Source organism: Branchiostoma belcheri, unplaced genomic scaffold, assembly GCF_001625305.1.
Source record: "Branchiostoma belcheri isolate BF01 breed outbred unplaced genomic scaffold, Haploidv18h27 scaffold5, whole genome shotgun sequence".
Lineage (NCBI taxonomy): Eukaryota > Metazoa > Chordata > Leptocardii > Amphioxiformes > Branchiostomatidae > Branchiostoma > Branchiostoma belcheri.
In genome coordinates, this window is record NW_017804131.1 from 3516953 (window position 1) to 3536563 (window position 19611).

Below are 19611 nucleotides of genomic sequence, written 5' to 3' on the forward strand. Positions count from 1 at the left end.
CGCTTTTCAAGCAGTATCTTTGCACTGAGTTATATCTAAATTCTCAGGAGCACTAGAAAGTACACTGTATGGCTCTTCGCTTTGCACTTATTTTGATGAGCATATTTCCTGTTTTGAAGGTAAGACTAGGTGAGTAGACAACTATCTGAAGGATTTGAAAAACTTCTTGTGCTATAGCAAGTGTAGAGTTAAGTAACATAAGGCCACACCAATTTAATTTGTTGGTTCTCGGATTCGCCTCTTCGTTTTTTTCTGATTTGCAAAAAAAAAAAAATATATATGATTCTGGTTCTGCATCAACTCAAATATGCTCATATTTTGCCCCCAACAGTTGAGGAAAGTCCTTTTCTTCCTAGTTGTTACAGTTTTCCCATCTATCATTACAGTGGTTTGATTAAAAGTTCATTTTAAATTTTAACCCAGCCTTTTGTGTTGACTTCATGGCTCATTTCGTAGCATTTAAGCCTATAATAGGATGCCTAGACCTCTTTTGTTTTTTTTCGCGCTGTCGCTTCATATTTTTTCAGAAAAAATCCGAGAACCAACAAATTAAATTGGTGTGGCCTAAAAAGCAAAGTTTCACAAAATGTGTGTTGTTTTCAATACTGATGATTTATTTCAGGTAAAGTTATCATGATAGCTATATCAAATGAAATTAATTATTTAAAGGCAAAAACAGTTACTTTGATGTAGAATTGCTCTTTAATATACTGATTCCACAGCGAGTACATAATGTGCACTTTGCACACATCTGACACTACAGTTGTTCGTATCTGATTCGAGACAATCAACATTCTATTTCTGTTTTCCTATGACCAATCACGTTACAGTATCCACATTTTTTTTACAATCTGTCTCATACATCAAGGTTATATATGTTTGCTCTCTGTGGACTAGTTTATTTGGAAAAGCATGGGGTGTGCTTTATTTTTGTTCTAAAATCAAAGAAAGGTGGCTTTGATGAATATTAATAAGTTGTATAACGTCATCATCAAGTAGGACAATCCTGAACATGAGAAAGAATTTGTGAAACATCCCAAAATAAAGTCAGTCCAGACCCCCCCCCTCAAGTACTAAAAGTGGATGTGCCCAACCATAGTGCCATTTTGAAAGGGATAGTAAATTTTGACCCCTCTAAATGCATGACTAATTACACATATGACTAACATTTCAATCTAATGAAGACAGCTCATAATGTTTTGCCCAGCTCTGGGACTTCATGTTTAGTTTCACATATTTGCTATGATGAGTTCGTAAGCCTGTTGCACATGAGGAATGACGTCCAAGGCTCGTGTCTTCAGAGACAGGGTCATAGTTGGACTTCTCGGCTGGATTTTCAGTTCTGCCAGAACCCAGATCCCGTTGGTCAGCTGAAAAAAAAAAACACGACCTTTAGTTTGCTGACACTTACTGGTATATCAATTATCGTTACAATCTATTGATAGGTTCTTGAGTTTTGACATTAATAAACACAAACATGGACCTGAAAACAAAACCTTGCTGAAGGAAATAAACCACAACCAAGAACTACTAAATGTATATGGCACACAGTACATCCCCATACCCTGGTATTTTACGTAAAATTGACCAGTCTAACCTTTAATGATTTAATGAGTATCATTAGCATTAAAGCAAACATGTCTGTAATTTTGGGCTTCACTGCTTTTGATATCACGACACAGGATCCAAAATAGCCACTTGTCCATGGAAGTTACCATCATGTGGTGAACAACTGACAGATGTCAGATGTTTTTCCTGTTTGAAAGGACTCATGAAACCCTTGGAGACAAGACCCAGTCACTCCTAAGGGCCTGTAACATCTTTGCTATCTATTAACTCCCTCATTTACTCTGCTCATTTGTGTGTGATTGATACATGAAAGTTAATAATCAGCCAGTTCCAGATTCAAATTTTGCACATGCCTTGGATCAAAGTAATGCAAAACCAGCTTGCGGCAAAACATGTATGCTTCACAATCAGGACCAACTAGCCATGTATTTGTGGTTTTAATTGAAGTTGCAGCCTCCAGCACTCTAGTAATAATACACAGCAAGTTCTTTAATACGATAATTATAATAGGAATTGCTATCATGCAGTAGAAAAATAACTGCCTCTGCATTTTATAAATCATTATTATATGTCTGTGATTGTCCCAAAATAGCACATGATTTCATTCTCTAAGTAATCCTACGTGACTTCTTAAAATTTATTTCAAGTCCCAAGGACAGGGACATAGCTCCTACCTTGAGAGACTGGTACAGCATGTCTCTGCCATCCACGTTTCTCTGTGCGATGGTGAAGATGAAACTCTGCTGAAGCTTGTCTGACAGGCCCTTAGGATCCAGCTGGTTAGGGTTGGCAACCTCCTTCTGCACTTCATTGGAGTCCGGAATGTCTTTCCACGTGGCCAGGAACACTTTTCGATCTGAAGTAAAAACAAAGACACACTTAATTTCCAAGCAGACCTTTTGGTGGCTGAAAACACAGTATCAAAATTTCAAATTGGTCAGGCAGTATCCATTTGCCAGGCAGTTGCCACCTGAAATACAAAAAAAAAGATACCAGGACAAAATTCTACATGTATCCCTCTATATATTATGTCTCAACATCCCCAACCCTAGCACGTCGGCAGAATGTACTGCACCTGCGCGAATCCCGTAATACATTGTACATAGTACTATGGCAGAACATCTCATATAAGGTTGTATTTGTGCATATAAGGTTAACACTCCATCTGTAGTTTCCAAATGTTGTGTTGGAAAAGATATAGTCTGCAACAGGGAAAATTCTAATGCAACATTGACCAAAAATCCAACGAAAACCGTGAAAAATCAGGGTTATGCACAGGCGCAGTACGTTCTGCCGACGTGCTCCCAACCCTAATGATCACCCATGTTTAACCTCACACAGTCAGAGGAAACTGAAAGTTTCTGCGATTAACCCTCTCCTTGCTGGGGCCTCATCTATGGTATGGTGATCTTAGCATACATGTGTACATGTACAGGTAAATCAGCAGGAAAGGGGGAATCAAAATTAAATCGTAGTTGTGTATTTGATGGGTGTGCTGGCTGATTATTTCATCTTACCAAAGTATTGTATAAGATGTGCATACAACATTTAATGGACTAGAAGCTGACCAAGGAACACAGAGAATACATTCTCTTCTGGAAGAAACCTGAGGCTTTTCCTTGCATAATGACAGGAAGGCATTGGTTGTTAACTATCATCTGGCTAAAACTATCAGTATCAGCAATGACTGACTTATTTCTTTGTTTAATGCATGTTTGGTTATGGCAGTACAAAAATAAATAAGCACATTGCATTTAGTAAAAGGAAAAAAAATGGGTGTAAACAATTTTGCAGAATGGTAGCAGCGCAAAGATCTTGTTGATAAGCTTGCTGCAGAGTATCACATGTATCACAATATAAACATTTATCACAATAAAACAACCTTCTTGGTGAAGGTAATAATGTTGACCCTCATCCCAGGAAGTACACTGCATTAAGACATGTACAGTTGTCCCATGTATGTTAAAGTGCACCATGTAGATGGTAAATATTCCTCTCCTGGTCACACGTACAACAAGATGTAACAACAGCCCTTTACTGTCCCTCTTAAGACTGTTGAACGAAACAAAATGATTTTGCTCTTACTCTGTAAATTACTAAATGTCTCTGATATATCTTGTGCAATTTTTATATGAATTAGTTTAATGTAATCTTTATATGTTAAGTACAAATGTGAATGAGATGAGCAAAATTTGAATTTCACTATGCTAAATGTACGTCATAAATATTTTTCAATGTGCAATTCTACTACGACAATTTGACTCCGAGATTGTGTAGTTGTTAACGTTTTTAAAATGATTGTACATCTTTGAACGCAATTCAGCTTTCTGATGCAATGTTCATGATTTTTTTAGCAATAAACCATTTTTGATTGATTGATTGATATGCATCTATTACAAAGTCCATATCACATTAGTTTACAAACCAGTGCTGTTTTATGAAAGGCAATTTCATACTACCATACTAAGAAGGGTCTTTCAAACCAGATAACACAAAGAAATTCTTTTGGGATTTACACCTTAGCTTCTTAAACCTCTTCAGCCTTATGATCTGATGAGACTAATATTAGTAATAACCTAGGTAATCCACTTGTGGAATGACGCAAGTGAAACAATCTTCTTATCACCCCCCCCGCTGCAAATTAGGCTGCAACCTCTGAGCAGCCATTGAGCAACCAAACATTTGACAGATCACACAACAAAGTTCATTAGAAGAACAAATCTTTTTACGTTTTGTATGTCTTTTTTAAGTAAGTAGTAAGTAATGTCTTTTAAATCGTCTTTCTTTTTATCACGCATCATATTCCATGCAAAAAAATTATGCATGGCAAGTAACACTGCTGTGCAACCATGTTAAAACCTTTATATAGATACCCAATTTGCTGAAGTAGAAATATGGACATGTTAGTAAGTATTACAAGAAGAAATGGAGTTGTTAACAAGTCTACCAGCACATGTGAAGACCTACCTACATTGTACTATATTAATGACATTGAAAGATGGGTAAGACAGCTCACAGATCATCTTCTGTACTGGAATAAGACTATCTAAACTACAAAAACCCCATGTTACATTAACACAATCTACATAGTACATGTAGATAGAACCAATGTAATTCAATTTGATGACTTACACATAATAACATTTCGGGATTGATTGGTCAAATAACTCAATATTTCACTCACTGAGGGAATGAGTTCATACAATTCACTTTTACAATGATAATTGCAAAATTTCCATGTTCTATTCTAAGACCATGATTACACTTTTCTGATTCTAAGCTATTCTACAACTCTTTTTTTTAGACAGTGTTGAAGTTTTCTATCTACGAAGGGTAGAAAGGAAGGTTTGAATGACCTGATGCTGATCCTGTGACATTGGGATCCGCCATATGTGGAGTAAGCAAAAAACAATTAGACATGCAACATGGGAACACAACAATGGCTACTGAGGGAAGAGAAGCATAGCAGGGGTCAGCAGGGGTTAGCTCTCTTAGCACTGGTCATTTCATGTTCAACTGTACATAGAAGTTTGACAGATGTTATAGAAGAGGAAATTTTCCTGAACAATATGCTCTGGTTAGAAAAAAAAATGTTACAGTTTTACATGTAAGTGGTCAGATGTGAGTTGTGATTATACAAAATGGACAAAACAGTTACTGTATTTTGTGTTAGGAAGGATAGTTACGGAATGGTCTGAAATTTTCTTGAATGTCTAATTTTTCATTCTCTAGATAATCTGAACACAAGCTTAGACTGAAATCCTTGATGTTCGACTTGCAAAAAGCAGCTTACTCAACAATCCAAATTGATGTAGGTACTGTATGTAGGTCTAATGGGGCAAAATGTTTTTATGGATAATTATTTTTGATGTGCTTGAAAATGATGAACTTTCAGGAAGAACAGAACACATCAATTTTGTGTTCAACATGGAGCGACAAGCTATGCTTGATCACAACTATTTTAAATCCTTGTCTACATGTAAGTGCCCTTTGGTAGGAAAAAAAGATACTACGTGATTCATACAATGCAACCTACAAAGTGTTTAAGTGACTGTATTCTGATTGAAGCTACAACTTACATGTTTTCTACCAAAGAAGGGGCCTACTCTTCAAAATCAAGCTGAATACATGTACTTACCAGTTGTTTGGAAGGTAGGAAAAGTTTCAGAAACAAGGAACATGCAACATCACATTACAACAGTCATAGAAAACACACAAGCATGCCAAAAATAACAGCAAAAAGTGAATAGCAAAAACAGTACAAGGATTCAAAAAGCAAAAGAAAAACTTGAAGGGCACTGTTATTGTTTTTTTTAATGGAAAAACAACACCAACTTACTCTGATTAGCATAATCTGTTAACCGAAGAGAAAGAGTTGCAAGCATTAGACAGTAGCATACATTAAGCGCAACAAACATGCAAGTAACAACAAATGTCTTCCAGCTTCATAATCAACAGTTTTTTAAGATCCAAACAACTAAAAAATAGTTGATAGCAGATACTGAAATGCTACAGCAATACTGCTGAACACAGATCTAAACTGTTCTTTTTGATAACTGTCTGTTTCATATCCTTGACAATGTTTATGATCTCAGTAGTTTAGGGAGTGGTTGCTAAGTAAACCCCAGCATAGTTTGCTAGAGAACAAGTTGCTCAATCAAATGATATACCTCACTTACAGAATACATTTTTACAACACAATTTTAATGCTCAGTCTGTCATCTCTGAAGGACTTATCATAGTTTATTGAAAACAACCCAGGGAAAGAAATGGTGATAACAAAAGTACTAACCCATTTGTCCGTCCTCTGTGAAGAGCAGGTGTATAGGGATGAGACAGGAGAAGTAGAACACGTCGATGTTGTTCTTCATGGCCACCTGGAGGTTCATGAGGGGGTCCATCTTCTGGACCGGTCCATTTGTACCCAGGGGGAGGGTCACGTCAGCAGTCTGGCCTGGACTCAGGGGGGACGGGACTTGGAGGGCAGAGGCTGGGGACAGGCCGAAACTGGTGGACAACAGAACAAAAATTGTTACACACGACAAATTTCAACATTGTACAGGTTATAAATATATATGTGCTACAAATATATGAATACTTTTAAACCCTAGTCCTGCAGGGCCCAACAATTGTTGGGTTGCACATACAGTACCATCCATATAGCACCCTGTATAGGTACGATTTGGGGGTATTTCTCGTGCAACGTATCACACCACAGTGAAACACAATGAATGCAGAAGTAACTACACCACCACAGGGCAAAAAAGTCAGGAGTCTATGACCTGATTAAGACATGAAATTATTGAAAAATATTGTGTAAAAAAATGCCACCAAGAAATTCTGGAAGATGTGATTTTGTCTGACCTGTTTTTGTTGAATTGGATGGCAAAGTCGCCCATAGGTGCCATGGCGTTGTTCTTCAAAGTCAGGTCCATGTAGCGCACGTTCTGTCTGATGGAGAATGTTCCTGATACTTCCAGTCCTTTAGCCTTGGAGGCCGGCAGCCATACTTGTTTTGGTGGCACGTAAGTTGTACTGGAAATTCCTGCAGAGCAAAGTGATTCCTCTAACTGTTACAAACCTAAAAAAATACCCTATCTTAGAAACCATTTTCATATGACTTTTGGCAGAAAAAATGGAATAATTTTCTCACCTACCAGCCGAAAAGTCCAAACTACAAAATACACTTTTCTAAGCTTATAATTTGGAACATTGTGTCACCAGCACATGGAAAAACTATCAGTATGGATCCAGGGTAGAACCCTTTCAGTTTGACTCTTTAATCACTGCCTACATGTATGTACATGTAGCAATACATTAACCAATACAAATGAACAAATGACATTAATATTTTATATTTCATTGTGAAATATCTTAAGTTATCTGTGGAAGTGAGTTGTATGTAAGTGAAATGTATTTCAGCCAGACGGCTGCAATGTTTTACAGAAGTAAACCTTTCATTCATTCATTCCTACAAATTTGGTGCCAAATACCTTAGCAGACTAAGGGTTAAATACCCACTCACCAAGACCAAGAATGTCGCCCAAGCCCCCACCCATGGAGGCCTGTGACGCGGGCATTCCTGCCACGGGACTGGGGCCGCCCAACAAGCTGTCCAAACCTCCGCCAAGAAGGTCCATTCCTCCCATGTCCTGCTGGGGTGCTGGTGTCATGGACATCTGTTGTTGTGGAGGGTTCAGGTCCATAGATAACAGGTCACCTGAAAAATATACACACAAGACGACTCTATTGTTGTCTTATTTTTCATCCTGTGATTGCATAATGTCAGTTCAATTAACATCCTGACGTCACAGCTAGCTACATGTAAATGTTAATACAAAAAACTGGACCCTTATATTGTTTTTAAACATGGCACAGACAATTCAAGTTTGAAGGTATTATACCATTAAGACATTTTAGACATTCTGCGAATAGAAATGGTGAGTACTAATGGAAATGCAATGTGTCTGTATATGTATACACAATGTGCCTATGTACATGTATTCTATGTAAATAAGCCTAGGATGTCATTTATGAGAAATAAACCATTCTACTACATACGTTGCACTTTTACTACATATCTGTTGCTACTTCAACTTAAAATGGTGCAGAAAATACTGTGTGTTGTAACAAGATAATCGATTAGTTGCAACTTGCTCCTGAGATACAGATTAACCAATGAGCATGTCTGTCTCTTACCCAGCAGATCTCCCATGGCTGTGTCATGACTGGGGATGACAGACTGTTGCTGCTGTGCTGGCTGTACCTGCTGTGGTACGGGACTCTCGGTCGCGCCGGTGGCGCCGGGCTCTCCGGACGCTGACCGTACGGGCAGCTGGGTCTTACGAACCACGAGGGCCTGTCCTTCCACAAACGCACTCGGAGGCTTGTGGTAGACTGATGCCAAACTGTGGGGAGGGCAGAGGTGAATGGTGACTTTTACAGTCAAAAGATGAAGATGTTTAATTACATGTATGTTGCTAGAGCTACATACATGTGGACTGGAAATTTCAAAATACTTGTATTAATCTTCATGTTACAAGCATTGAGTTTTATGCCAAACTTTTTACATCATCATATAAAAAGCATCGAGAAAACTGTAAGTGCTATAAACAAATTTCTTGACAGAACTGTTTTACAGAATTGTACTAGTATATGGTTAATTGCTAAAAAAATGGATAGATGTTTGTCAAAGTTTTCTAGCAGAAAGTGCAGGTCCTACATGTAAGTATTGTAAAAAGTCCTAAGTATTACCCAAATTCCTATGTATAAAGATATACTATTATATATTGTAGAAACAGATTTTGCCTCACCTGGCGATGTAACAGATGAGTTCATCCAGCAGTGTTGGTTCCAGCCGGTCTGTCTCTGATGAAATGAGCGGCTTCTCGGCAAGAACGACCTCCTTGGCGGCGGCAGGGTCGGTGGACAGCAGGCGCCAGTAGATGTAGCCGCGGTCGCGCAGGTCGGGGTTGTCGCTGTCCTGGGTGGCCAGGCTCAGCACCTGCTGTACCAGCTCCTGGGTCTCCGTGGGCTTCTTCAGGAACAGCTTCACTATGGCTGTCAGCAGCTGCAGCTGTACCTGTGGGAGGGGGGCAGACAGCAACATGAGAACTGAACAAAAAAGGGTACAGCAGGCTCAGCACCTGCTGTACCAGTTCCTGGTTCTCTGTGGGCTTCTTCAGGAACAGCTTCACTATGGCTGTCAGCAGCTGTAGCTGTACCTGTGTGGGGGGGGGGGGCAGACAGCGACATGAGAACTGAACAAGAAGTCTACAAGAGAAACAATACACTTAACAGCATAAAGAAGAACCAAAATATGATGATGACAATACCCTGCTATAAAAAAATTGATTTAGAACAGGAATGTAATGGTGACAATATGCTGTAGCATAATATACAGAATGTAGTTGGAAATAGTGGCTGAAATTGTAAATTGACAGATGAACAAGAAAGCTGTTGTCAAACAATGGTAAAGATTAAGAGGCACTTGAGCAGCAGAATAAGAGCTTGAGAGAAGCATTTCAGAAGCACAACAGGAAATGGTATATTGTGCCATACAGGAAAGTCTGAGTGTACTTGCAATGTATATGTCAACATGTAGAGACATCTAGAGACCATATGAGGAACTGCACCTGCTAGCAGCCCTGTGTATGGATTTTGAGCAATCCTTAGACAAAAGAAAGTAATCTAAAAATAAAATGTTACCTGGGTGCTTTCATCATGGAATCCCTCCAGGAAGCTCTCCAGTAACTCATCTGCATTGTCAATCCGCTCAGCATATTCACCCACAATCCAGATCATGGATGCACGTGCATCAGGCTCATCTAAAACAGGATGTGGAAAGTTCAATAATTATGAACACTTTCGAACACAAAACCCTTGGTAATACTAAGTTTATTGCAGATTTATGCCCAAAGGATTATTGCAAATAACATGGACAAAAGAACATTGAAACAGGGTACAAAATAACTATACAATCTACATAATAGCAAATTGTTTTACAACAGGGAATGCTAGGTAAGCTGTCATGTTACTTTTGTCAGTAAAAGAAAATTTGTAGTATAGGTTAAACCCAAGGTATCCATAAATTACAGTCAAAACTGCCCAAGACAACTTAGGGGAGGGGACCAATAAAATCTGGTCTATGTGGACAGGTGGTCACCCTAGACAGGATTTGCAATGCTTATGTGTTACTGTATAGGAGAAATTACTTCAGGGACCACCAAAAATTGCCAGGTGGTCCTGATGAAAAGGTGATCACTTGTACAGGTTTGACTGTATTATTTTTCTGCTCTAGCAGGTTTCTTCACCCCTACCTAGACTTTCCAGGTTCTCACACAGTGTGGAGATGATGCTCTCGTACTTGTTGGGATATTTGCGGAAGATATCCTTAATGACGACAATGGCCTCCTGGACCACATAGTTCACCTGTTAAGAAAACAACACTTTCCTAGTTAAGGTTACCAACCTAATGTAATGTGTATGTCAGAATTCTTAATGTTATGTGTATGTTACATTTTAAGACTCCAGCAAGAGTAGTGAAGTCATATATATGTGTTCTGTCACTTATGGAGTTCTTTTAAACAATAAACCAGGGTATTTGAATGACACCTTTATCAAGGAAAGGCCATCAAGAACATTTTCAGTCAGTGCTAACAAGCAACACGAATAAATGTACATGTAAAATTTAGGTGTATTTTCAACACAAGAGTAAAGTAGTATAGGATGTGCCGTTACTACCTTAGTCTGGATGAGGTCCAGCAGTGTTGATACACATCTCTCTGCTGCTTGCTCCACCTTGATGGCGCAGCGCCCGATAGCCCGCACTGACTTCCGCACGAAGTCCACGTCCACTTCTGTGGCATACTCCTTCAGCTCAGCAAGAACCTGAGTAAGGAATCATGTTAGCTGTTTTCTGTAAGGGGAGACCAGGGCTCGAAGTACTTTCACATTGAAAATTACCCGTATCAGATAAATTTACCTGCAACACTCATCATTTATAGATCATACTAAAACTGTTCAGAAACAGTCAATGCAGCAAATAAAAACCTACATACACATACATGTATATATAAATAGACTGGTGCACGTAGACATTAAAAATTAGGCACAGCTTCAATTTTTCCTGCACTAACCTGCATATGTAGGTGGTATTTTGAGCTCTGGAGACACATGTCAAATATGTGCTAAGAAATTCAAGCCTTACCACTCCTATCAATTCAGCCCGAGGAACTACCAGTAATCATTTTGTATGCTACATCTTCTCAATCTGTCTGGTAATATTTCTGTCCACTGCAAACTCCTAATAAGGACACGTGACCCCTGACCTGTGCGATGTTCTCCTGAGTGGCCAGGCGGATCATGATGTCCAGTTTCTCCAGTTTGACGTAGATGGGGTCGTTGTACTTCACAAAGAACACCTTCATCTCGTGCTTCAGGATGTCAGGTCTACAGACAAAGTGCAAGCAACATGTTAAAAACACTATCTTCTCTTTAATCTATATTTATCAAAGATTCCTTTTCTCTTGCATAGAAAATGGTAGACCAAGTGGGGCATCACAATGAAAACAACAGAAAATAGCTGCCACTCACACTTAGAACACTTTAAGCATTGACCACCATTTGAATGCAAACATACATAAGGAAACTCTTAATTTTTATTAGTTATAATGCATATAATTATGCACCAATTCTGACTGTCCATTACAATTACAATTTAAGTTCAACCAATGATAACATGGCAATTAGCAGTTTGAGCAATGTGGCTGCATGTCAGTCAAATTTTTGGCATTTTTATGTTTCAACTACAGTATAGGATTGGTCCATTCAGCTCTGAAACAAAGAAAATACCGGTACCTTTTCTGAACAATGAGGTTGATGTTCCTCAAGGCCACATACTGGACCTCTGGTTCGGAAGACAAGAGAGTGACGAGTGGAGGAGCCAGCTTCTTCTGTAGTGTAGTGACAAACTCACTCTCCATCCCCACATACTCCATCCCCTTCATCAGGACCTTCACTGCTGACAGGACCACACCTAGCAACAGATACAACAGGACTTGTACATGTAGTACCCTGCATCAACTGGTTATGTTTACCGAAGGCAAACATACTGTTTTTGCTGTTTCTTCTTCTCCAAACAAATATGGTCAATGACATGAACCAGACGTCTGTCACCATGGTAACTAGTGTTGGGTTATATCATGTTGCAATTTTATAGCAGGAGGGATTTAGACTGCTGTCACCATATATAAGAGTGTGTTTGAGTAAGAATTAACAGAGAAGACCATATGCGAAGGTAAACATTATGCATTTGCTTTGCAAATGTTACCTTTTTAGTTCATGTTTATTTTCAGTTCTGCACATTTTTCCATTTACAAATTATGTTAATGCACCTCTTCATTTCATCATAGCGGTATATCATACAAACATATGGCCGTGCCCATCACTTAGGTTACACTTGTAGGCAGGCTTTGCCACATTCCAGCTACATGGTAGAGCATAAATGTGAAATTTTTCAATCATTACTTTGGGATTCAAATGATCTATATCACAATATTTTGTGCATTACTATCATGTATAGCTACTTTTAACATTGATATGAAGGTTTTGAAGAATCATACCTGCATTGGAATGTGCCAGACGGGGAGTGACACGTTCACAGATGCTCTGGGCCTCCCGATCATCCTGTGGAATAGACAAAAAACAACCATTGAGGACATGTACAAACACATGTAACTAACAGTTTACTTTGAAAAACAACATCATAAATGTTACTAACATGTAATCAGGATCAATGCTAAACAAGATGGACTACTGGTAAGGGGTTACTTAAAAGTGAATAAAAAAAAACAGAAATACACACATGTATGTCATAATAATTTTGTGTCCTCTAACTGAGCGACTTACCTTGGGAACATAGTTGGACAGGGCATCAAGAATGAAAATCTGTCCCCATTCAGTGCACTCGTTCAGGGCAGCTAGCAGCTTATTGATGGTCTGCTGATTCATCTCCATCTGGGCGGCAGGGCTGGGAGAAGTGTCACTGATCTCAGAGAGCGCAGCCACCGCATTGGCCACAACCTGGTGATACACATAACAACCTTAGATAACCCTCTAACAGTAGAGGTAAAATCTGCACTCATAGTCATACCTCATATTAGGTCTCATGCTTAGGCCTAGGAAAAATATGTTGTGTTTTCTGTTTCAGTCCTGAAAAAATTAGGGTCGGTAGGTAGGGATTATCTTTCTTTTCTTTCGTTTTTTCATTAGTCTTTGGCGATCTCTAGTGATCTAACTTATACAATACAGTTTAACAAAGTAAAACTTGCTTGAGGACACTCATATTGATTTTCAATGTCAATATTGGAAAACCGATTGTACAACGTTTTATCACTCAGGTGTCAGGTCATGGAGCTAGAAAAGGTCGTTAAGGTTGAAAAATTTATGTCCCTTGCAGGGGTTCACCCAACTAAAAAGGCTACGGTCGGCAGTTTTTTCAAGGGTCGGTTGGGAAGCAGGAAACACAACATTCTTTTTCCAAGGCCTTATGGTCCCAGCCATGAAAGAGATGTAAAAGTTCACTATAAAACAGATTTGTAAGTTTGTTAGTTCTGATGAATTCCCAGCTTACCATAGGGTTGGAGTCAGACAGGAGTTCACGGAGCTGGTCCAAGAAACCCTGGTCCTCCACAAGTTGGGCGTTGATGTCGTGAAGCTTAGCCACACACACTGCCGCTGTCTTACGCACATAGGGATCCTCATCCTGTATCAAACAGTGGTGGGACAGTAAGCAAGGTGTCTGTATATATACTCATGGTAGGAAGACTAGAGTAGTAGTATTACTTAAAACAATTTTATATTCACAATGTGGAAACAAGTTATCCTTCATGGATGTAGCAGAAAGAACTGCATAAGGCCACACCAATTTAATTTCTTGGTTAACGGATTTTTCTAGAAAAATAATGGAGCGGGCGGGCGAAAAAAAAATAAAAATAAAAACAGGCCTAGGCATCCTATTATGGCCCAAAATGGTACGATGGGAGCCATGTACAAGTCAACACACCAGGCTGGTTCAAAATTTAAACAATGAATTTTGGACTTTAATGATACTACTGCATTGAGGAGATGGAATAACTGTAACAAGTAGTAAGAAAGGGACTGTTTTCAACTGTTCAGGGCAACATATGAGCATTTTGCAGTTGATTCTGAATTTTTATTTTTATTTGCAAATCAGAAAAAAATGAAGCGGCGAATCCGTTAACCAAGAAATTATATTGGTGTGGCCTAAAGCTGTGTTATGTGAATTCTTTTAGATCTGTTCTAATTTCTTTACATTGCTGTTCTGCTTTTTTCCTATCTACATTTTGCACAACATTGTTTACTTCTTTCATTCATGCCTGTGGCTTCTTTGCAGTAATTAATTGAGTAGAATCAAAGTTAAGTGTGGAGTGATGGTAAGATTACGTGAGGTACATGCAACGCTCCAGCCAGTTTTTCCATCAATTGCAGAAATTTTTCTGTGTGTGACGGAAAAAATTGTAGGCCAATCCATCAACCTTGAAGGACAAAATTTACAAATTTACAAAATTTACTTATAATAAAAAAAACAGCTAAAGGACCAACAACAGTTACTGTCAATCCCATGATTTGCCTTTCAAAATGTGGGAAATTTTGTTTTCAAAGGCTTGAAAATCTAAATTTGCCCCCTGTACCCCCCTAAATTGCAAGCACTTTCCCCCCAGGTCTGATGATGAACCTGGTCTGACGGAAAAAAATTGAGCTGGCTAGAGCCCTGCGTCCTATGTCCCATTTGTACCTTCAGACATTTCCTGAGTGGTTCACACAGGTACTCGGTGATCTTGTCCACACGGATACAGCCCATGGTCCGCACGGCCAGGGCGCGGATGAGTGGGTTGGTGTCCTCGCAATCCTTCACAAACGTGTTGACGGCCATGATGGCCATGTCAGGCTGACTCTTGGCGTAGTTCATCAGGTACAGATACACCAGCTTCTTCAGTTCAAGGTTATCCGTCTGGGTACAGCAATAAAATTAACTAATATTTTTGACACAAGCATGTTAAACTTCACAAAATAAATTTTAAAAAAATCTTCTATTTTCTCATTATTGTGTGCAATATCTAAACACCATCTTCAGTTCGAGGTTATCTGTCTGGATCAGAATTGACACATACATGTAGAATAATGAACGTTGCCCTTAAGCATGTCATCAAAGTAGATGAATTCACTGACCCTTGAAATGACCTGATAGCATTATAAAAGCTACAGTAATAACCAGTGTTTCCGCCAGACTGCAGCTGAGAGGCCGTCCAGTTGGGAAGGGCCGGGTCGCGAAAATTAATTAACTTAGGGAACACGTCGCGAAAATTAACTGAGGGGGCGGGGCATTTGTTTACACTTGTTTACAAGTTGAAACTGTCCACAAGCATTTCACATTTTTTTGTATTGACATAAAAACACTTACAGATGGCAAACGTATCGTCAGGAAATTATACTGTTGCAAAACTCTGCTGCAAAACTCCAAACATCGGCATCATTTAATTATAACCTCCGGTAGCGTCCGCGCTAGCCGGATCTTTAATAGTGAAGAGCCTTGCTTCGTTCGTACTCGTACTTCTTCCGTACATTTCCGCTACGAATTACTAGTTAATATCAAACCAAAAATACGTCAAATATGTAAAGAAACGTCATCTTATCTCTCATACACGAGACAAATTTTGAAAAATAATTGGCTGTATCGTAGCTTTCGTTGCTGTTTCATTCAACAGAAATGCTCCTTGATTGTAAAATGATCACTCATTTGTTGTCTCCAGTACAGTGTCAAATGGTAGCGTGATCGTAGCGTGCGAAAAATCGGCGTTAAAAGTCACAAAATCGCCGGAAAAATGAACTCGCAGCACACATTCTCAACCTCGCCGGAGAGAAGGAAATACGCGCCATTTTGTCATTAATATGTAAGTAGCAGCGTGAACTCTACACTCTGATTGGTTGACCTCATATGACCTGCGCTCTGATTGGATAGAGCCATCTTTGCCGGCATAGCTGCAGAATTTGTTTGTTGGCGAAGAGAGTTACACTACGCTACTTTTTACGGTGTTTCTACCGCTAATTAGTAACATTCCACGCCACGAAATTCATTATGAAGAATTTTTGGGAAAATGTATGCATCAATATGCCGATTTGTGGTGCCTTTCGCGTATTCAAGCAAGCCGGAAGTGTTAGCGAACCGCGGCGTGGATAGCGAACTGCGACGTGGATTTTCATGCAACCCGCCCGCTACAAGACCAACAAAAACAAAAACGTAACTCCCAAAAGAGAATTCTCACATCCGAAATGATTCTGTTCGAGGAAAAAATGTTTGTGGATACATTTTACCGGATGGAGACTTGAAAAACGGGTTTTAATGAGATTAACGTATGCGAAAGGCGCCGACATCAATTGTTCGTCAGCATGATAACAATAGCAAAACAAACAACGTTTGTCTTTCTTGCCTTGGACGGCGTCCTCGTCTACAGGAACAAAACAAAGACTGTCAATTTCTCTGATTTTTCCGAGTCTCGAAATTTTTTAAGAGGACGGCCTCGGTCCGAGTTTAGGCCGTCCAAAACGACACCAGGCCGTCATATGACGGGTGGACGGCCCTCTGGCGGAAACACTGGTAATAACAGAATCAAAATTATGCATAGCCTTCAAAAAAATAAAAAAACATCCAAGATTCACTTTTCAGACATACATGTACATTTATTGCTATTATTGTTATTGTGTACCCCCTAAGCCTTTTGCTTTTTACCTCGTGACCACCTGCCAAGCTTCAGTGAATGGGCGTTGTCCAGGGTGGGAGGGGGGCACTTCCAGAACGATCTTTCTGTTGCATTTCTAGCAATATTATACATACTTTTTCGACATAAGTGGTCATATGGGTCGTCGCTTGATCACTGATGATAATCGTTGACTAAAATTTCACTGAAAAGATCGTAAAAAGGGAAGAAAGTTGTTTTTAGTCTCTAACCTGCATACAGTTGACCACGTCCGGAAACAGCGCGCTGACGTCTTTCCCCACTGTCATGGACGCGATCACCTTCTTCACAGCCTCCTTCTTCTTCTCCTTCTTGTCCGAGTTGAGTTCATTCTTCAGCTCGAAGATCTCGCCCTTCTTCGTGGTGGTGAAGTACTTGGAATCCGTCATTTTGACCTTCTTTTCGGGTACGAAATTTGGAGGAAATGATCAAAATGGCGATCCCGCCCGGTTGTTTGACTGAGCATGCGTATAATACTCTGACCTTTCCTGTAGAGGGTCTGCATGAGTTTCCAGACGACATCGATACCTGTTTTTATTCACACTTGAACTATACATCGGTAAAAAGACCAATGAAATGGGACAACAAGCGAAATTGTGATAAATGTTTATAGGAGACACGTCCAAACGTGCGGGTCGAAACATCGTGACCAGAAACACAAGGAAGGATATATCGATAAACTCCATGTAGCGCCTTCCCCGTAACCTTTGACCGCCACGTTGTAATCAGCTGAGAGGAAGGCTCCAAAGCAAGCCGGTTTTCTTCGCAGAAAAACAGAAAGCTCTGCACCACAGTCTCGCGATTTTCCTTCCACGTATCTGTGCAGAGTACTCCAGATCACTCTGACTTACCGAGATGCCGCCCAGGATAACTGAACAGGTAACAGGCAACTTTTAACATTTATCTGATAACGTTAACATTTATAACATACTGGTGGTTTTCTCCCTTTATAATATCTCAAGAAGGTTTAAACCTCCTTACTTTAAATTCACGTGATGGCGTTATATCTGTGTTAATTGACACCAAATACATGGAAAATAGCCCCAAACTACCCAGTTACTTTCAGGAGGCAATGAACCAATGAGATTTAATTGAACTTCCTTGATTATGAACACACATGACGTGTCTTTCTTATTTGATACTTTACAGATTGAAGTTGTAGAAAATAGGCTGCAGAGAAGTCGAGAAAGACTTGACCAACTTGAGAGGGCCCTGAGACTTCAGTTCATGACTGACAAAGAAAGGTGAGATTTTTCCTTAAAGCTGACTCATTGTTTTTGTATCATATCATCACCATCATCATCATCATCATCATCTATCTAAAAAAATCTTTCTTATTAATATGAACGTCCTTATCTATAATGTATATTGATTTGATAAAGTCTACCAAATCTAATCCTTCTCATTTTTCTGCATTCAGGCAAAGTCTGGAAGAGGAGGAAGAGACTTTGAGAAAAACAATATCCCTTGACGGTAAATAAAGTCCCCATATATGCCACTGTTTTCTTCTGAATTCATATTATATTTGTACACTTTTGTGTGCTTGTTTCCAACTCGTATGTTCATTTCACACTTGTGAAGCATAATTGTTTCTCTTTCCGAGCAGAAAACAGCCTAAGTACGTTGCGGTCTGAGAACAGGAGAACCATGTTGATGTCAGTGATGATACTAGTTCTTCTCTACATTGGGTACTCCATATTTGCACCTTCCTGACACAGCACCACTACATGGAAGCATCTTTGCCAAGAGAGCCTCTGCCAACTTTTGTATTCCTTGCACAATTTATTGTACAAATAGCATATGGACATGGAAATCAAGAAAAGACAATCAGTAAAATAGACAGTCCACATTTTCAGTGACAAACTCTCTACCTGTAAATTCTGTTCATTTTGCAGCTTTCTGATACTGTACATGTACTTGCTGTTACATGTACATGTAAGAACTGACAAGATGACAAGTGTATGAAAGATAAATGTTCGCTCTAGGTAAATGTGTAATAAGATAATTGTCTTTTGTATCTACATGGATGTTTTGTAAAAGTTGTCGGAATAATGCACACTCTTATGATTTCTATTTTAAATTAAAGTTTAAAACTGTCACTTTTGCAATAAAGTGTCTCTCACACGGAAAAGTGTCTCTCTCACAGAACCATTACCTTTTGCACTTTGGGATATAGAGTCAAACTAGTTTATCCCCAAGTGGCCTTTAGCTGTCAGAAGATCTGGAGTTCAGTGACCTGTAAATAAGTGTTACATCCTATAATTAATGATTACATGTCAGTACAAATGTCAGAGCTGTGTTTTGATGCACTTTTTTACATCTATAAAACTATGATTCAAAGCATTCATTCTTAGTGCACTGCTTATGAATTTTATCGATGTAGATATGCTATCTATTGTAAACACCTTTAGAGAACACCTGAATTCCAAACATTGTGATAAGATGACCCCCAGGCAACACCTACTAACGCTGCCCAGTCAACTGGTTTCTTCTGGCGGTAAGCCAAGATAGAGCCTATTGTCCTTGTTCACCACAAGTGACACCCGAGTAGTGACACCCGAGTACCCACTATAGCTCCGCCATCTTAGTCTAGAAAAGAGACAAGCAACATCGACTCACAAAGTTTCTAGTAATCAGAGGAGTGTTGTTTATCGGTAGGTCCACTAGGTATGTATTGTGTTTTCTTATCTATGCCTAGAAACACTAATCTCCAGTCCAAGCAGAT

General features: G+C 39.3%; 1 protein-coding gene across 2 annotated transcripts; it reads right to left on the bottom strand.

The window, feature by feature from the left end:
* Positions 1-594: 594 nt before the first annotated feature.
* On the bottom strand, positions 595-17364 carry LOC109479993 (AP-1 complex subunit beta-1-like). Of its 2 annotated transcripts, XM_019782087.1 has the most exons (18): positions 17099-17364; positions 14888-15103; positions 13703-13834; positions 12979-13152; positions 12693-12756; positions 11929-12106; positions 11400-11520; positions 10813-10959; positions 10389-10500; positions 9778-9896; positions 8883-9151; positions 8269-8477; positions 7595-7789; positions 6934-7114; positions 6362-6576; positions 4926-4937; positions 2244-2425; positions 595-1370 (listed from the first exon to the last, which is right to left on the bottom strand). In XM_019782087.1, the coding sequence occupies exons 1-18, from the start codon at positions 17273-17275 to the stop codon at positions 1230-1232; spliced, it is 2844 nt and encodes a 947-aa protein (XP_019637646.1). In that variant the 5' UTR covers positions 17276-17364; the 3' UTR covers positions 595-1229. The 2 variants fall into 2 exon arrangements, with proteins under 2 accessions (XP_019637646.1, XP_019637647.1); XM_019782088.1 differs by lacking the exon at positions 4926-4937.
* Between the last annotated feature and the right edge of the window lie 2247 nt (positions 17365-19611).

Bases quoted from the DNA above. Each gene is read 5' to 3' on its own strand.
- LOC109479993 (XM_019782087.1), bottom strand. From the start codon at position 17,275: ATGACGGATTCCAAGTACTTCACCACCACGAAGAAGGGCGAGATCTTC. The intron at 15,104-17,098 runs GTTAGAGACTAA...TGCTGTACCCAG, and splicing joins ACGTGGTCAACTGTATGCAG to ACGGATAACCTTGAACTGAA. The intron at 12,757-12,978 runs GTAAGTCGCTCA...TCTATTCCACAG, and splicing joins TGTCCAACTATGTTCCCAAG to GATGATCGGGAGGCCCAGAG.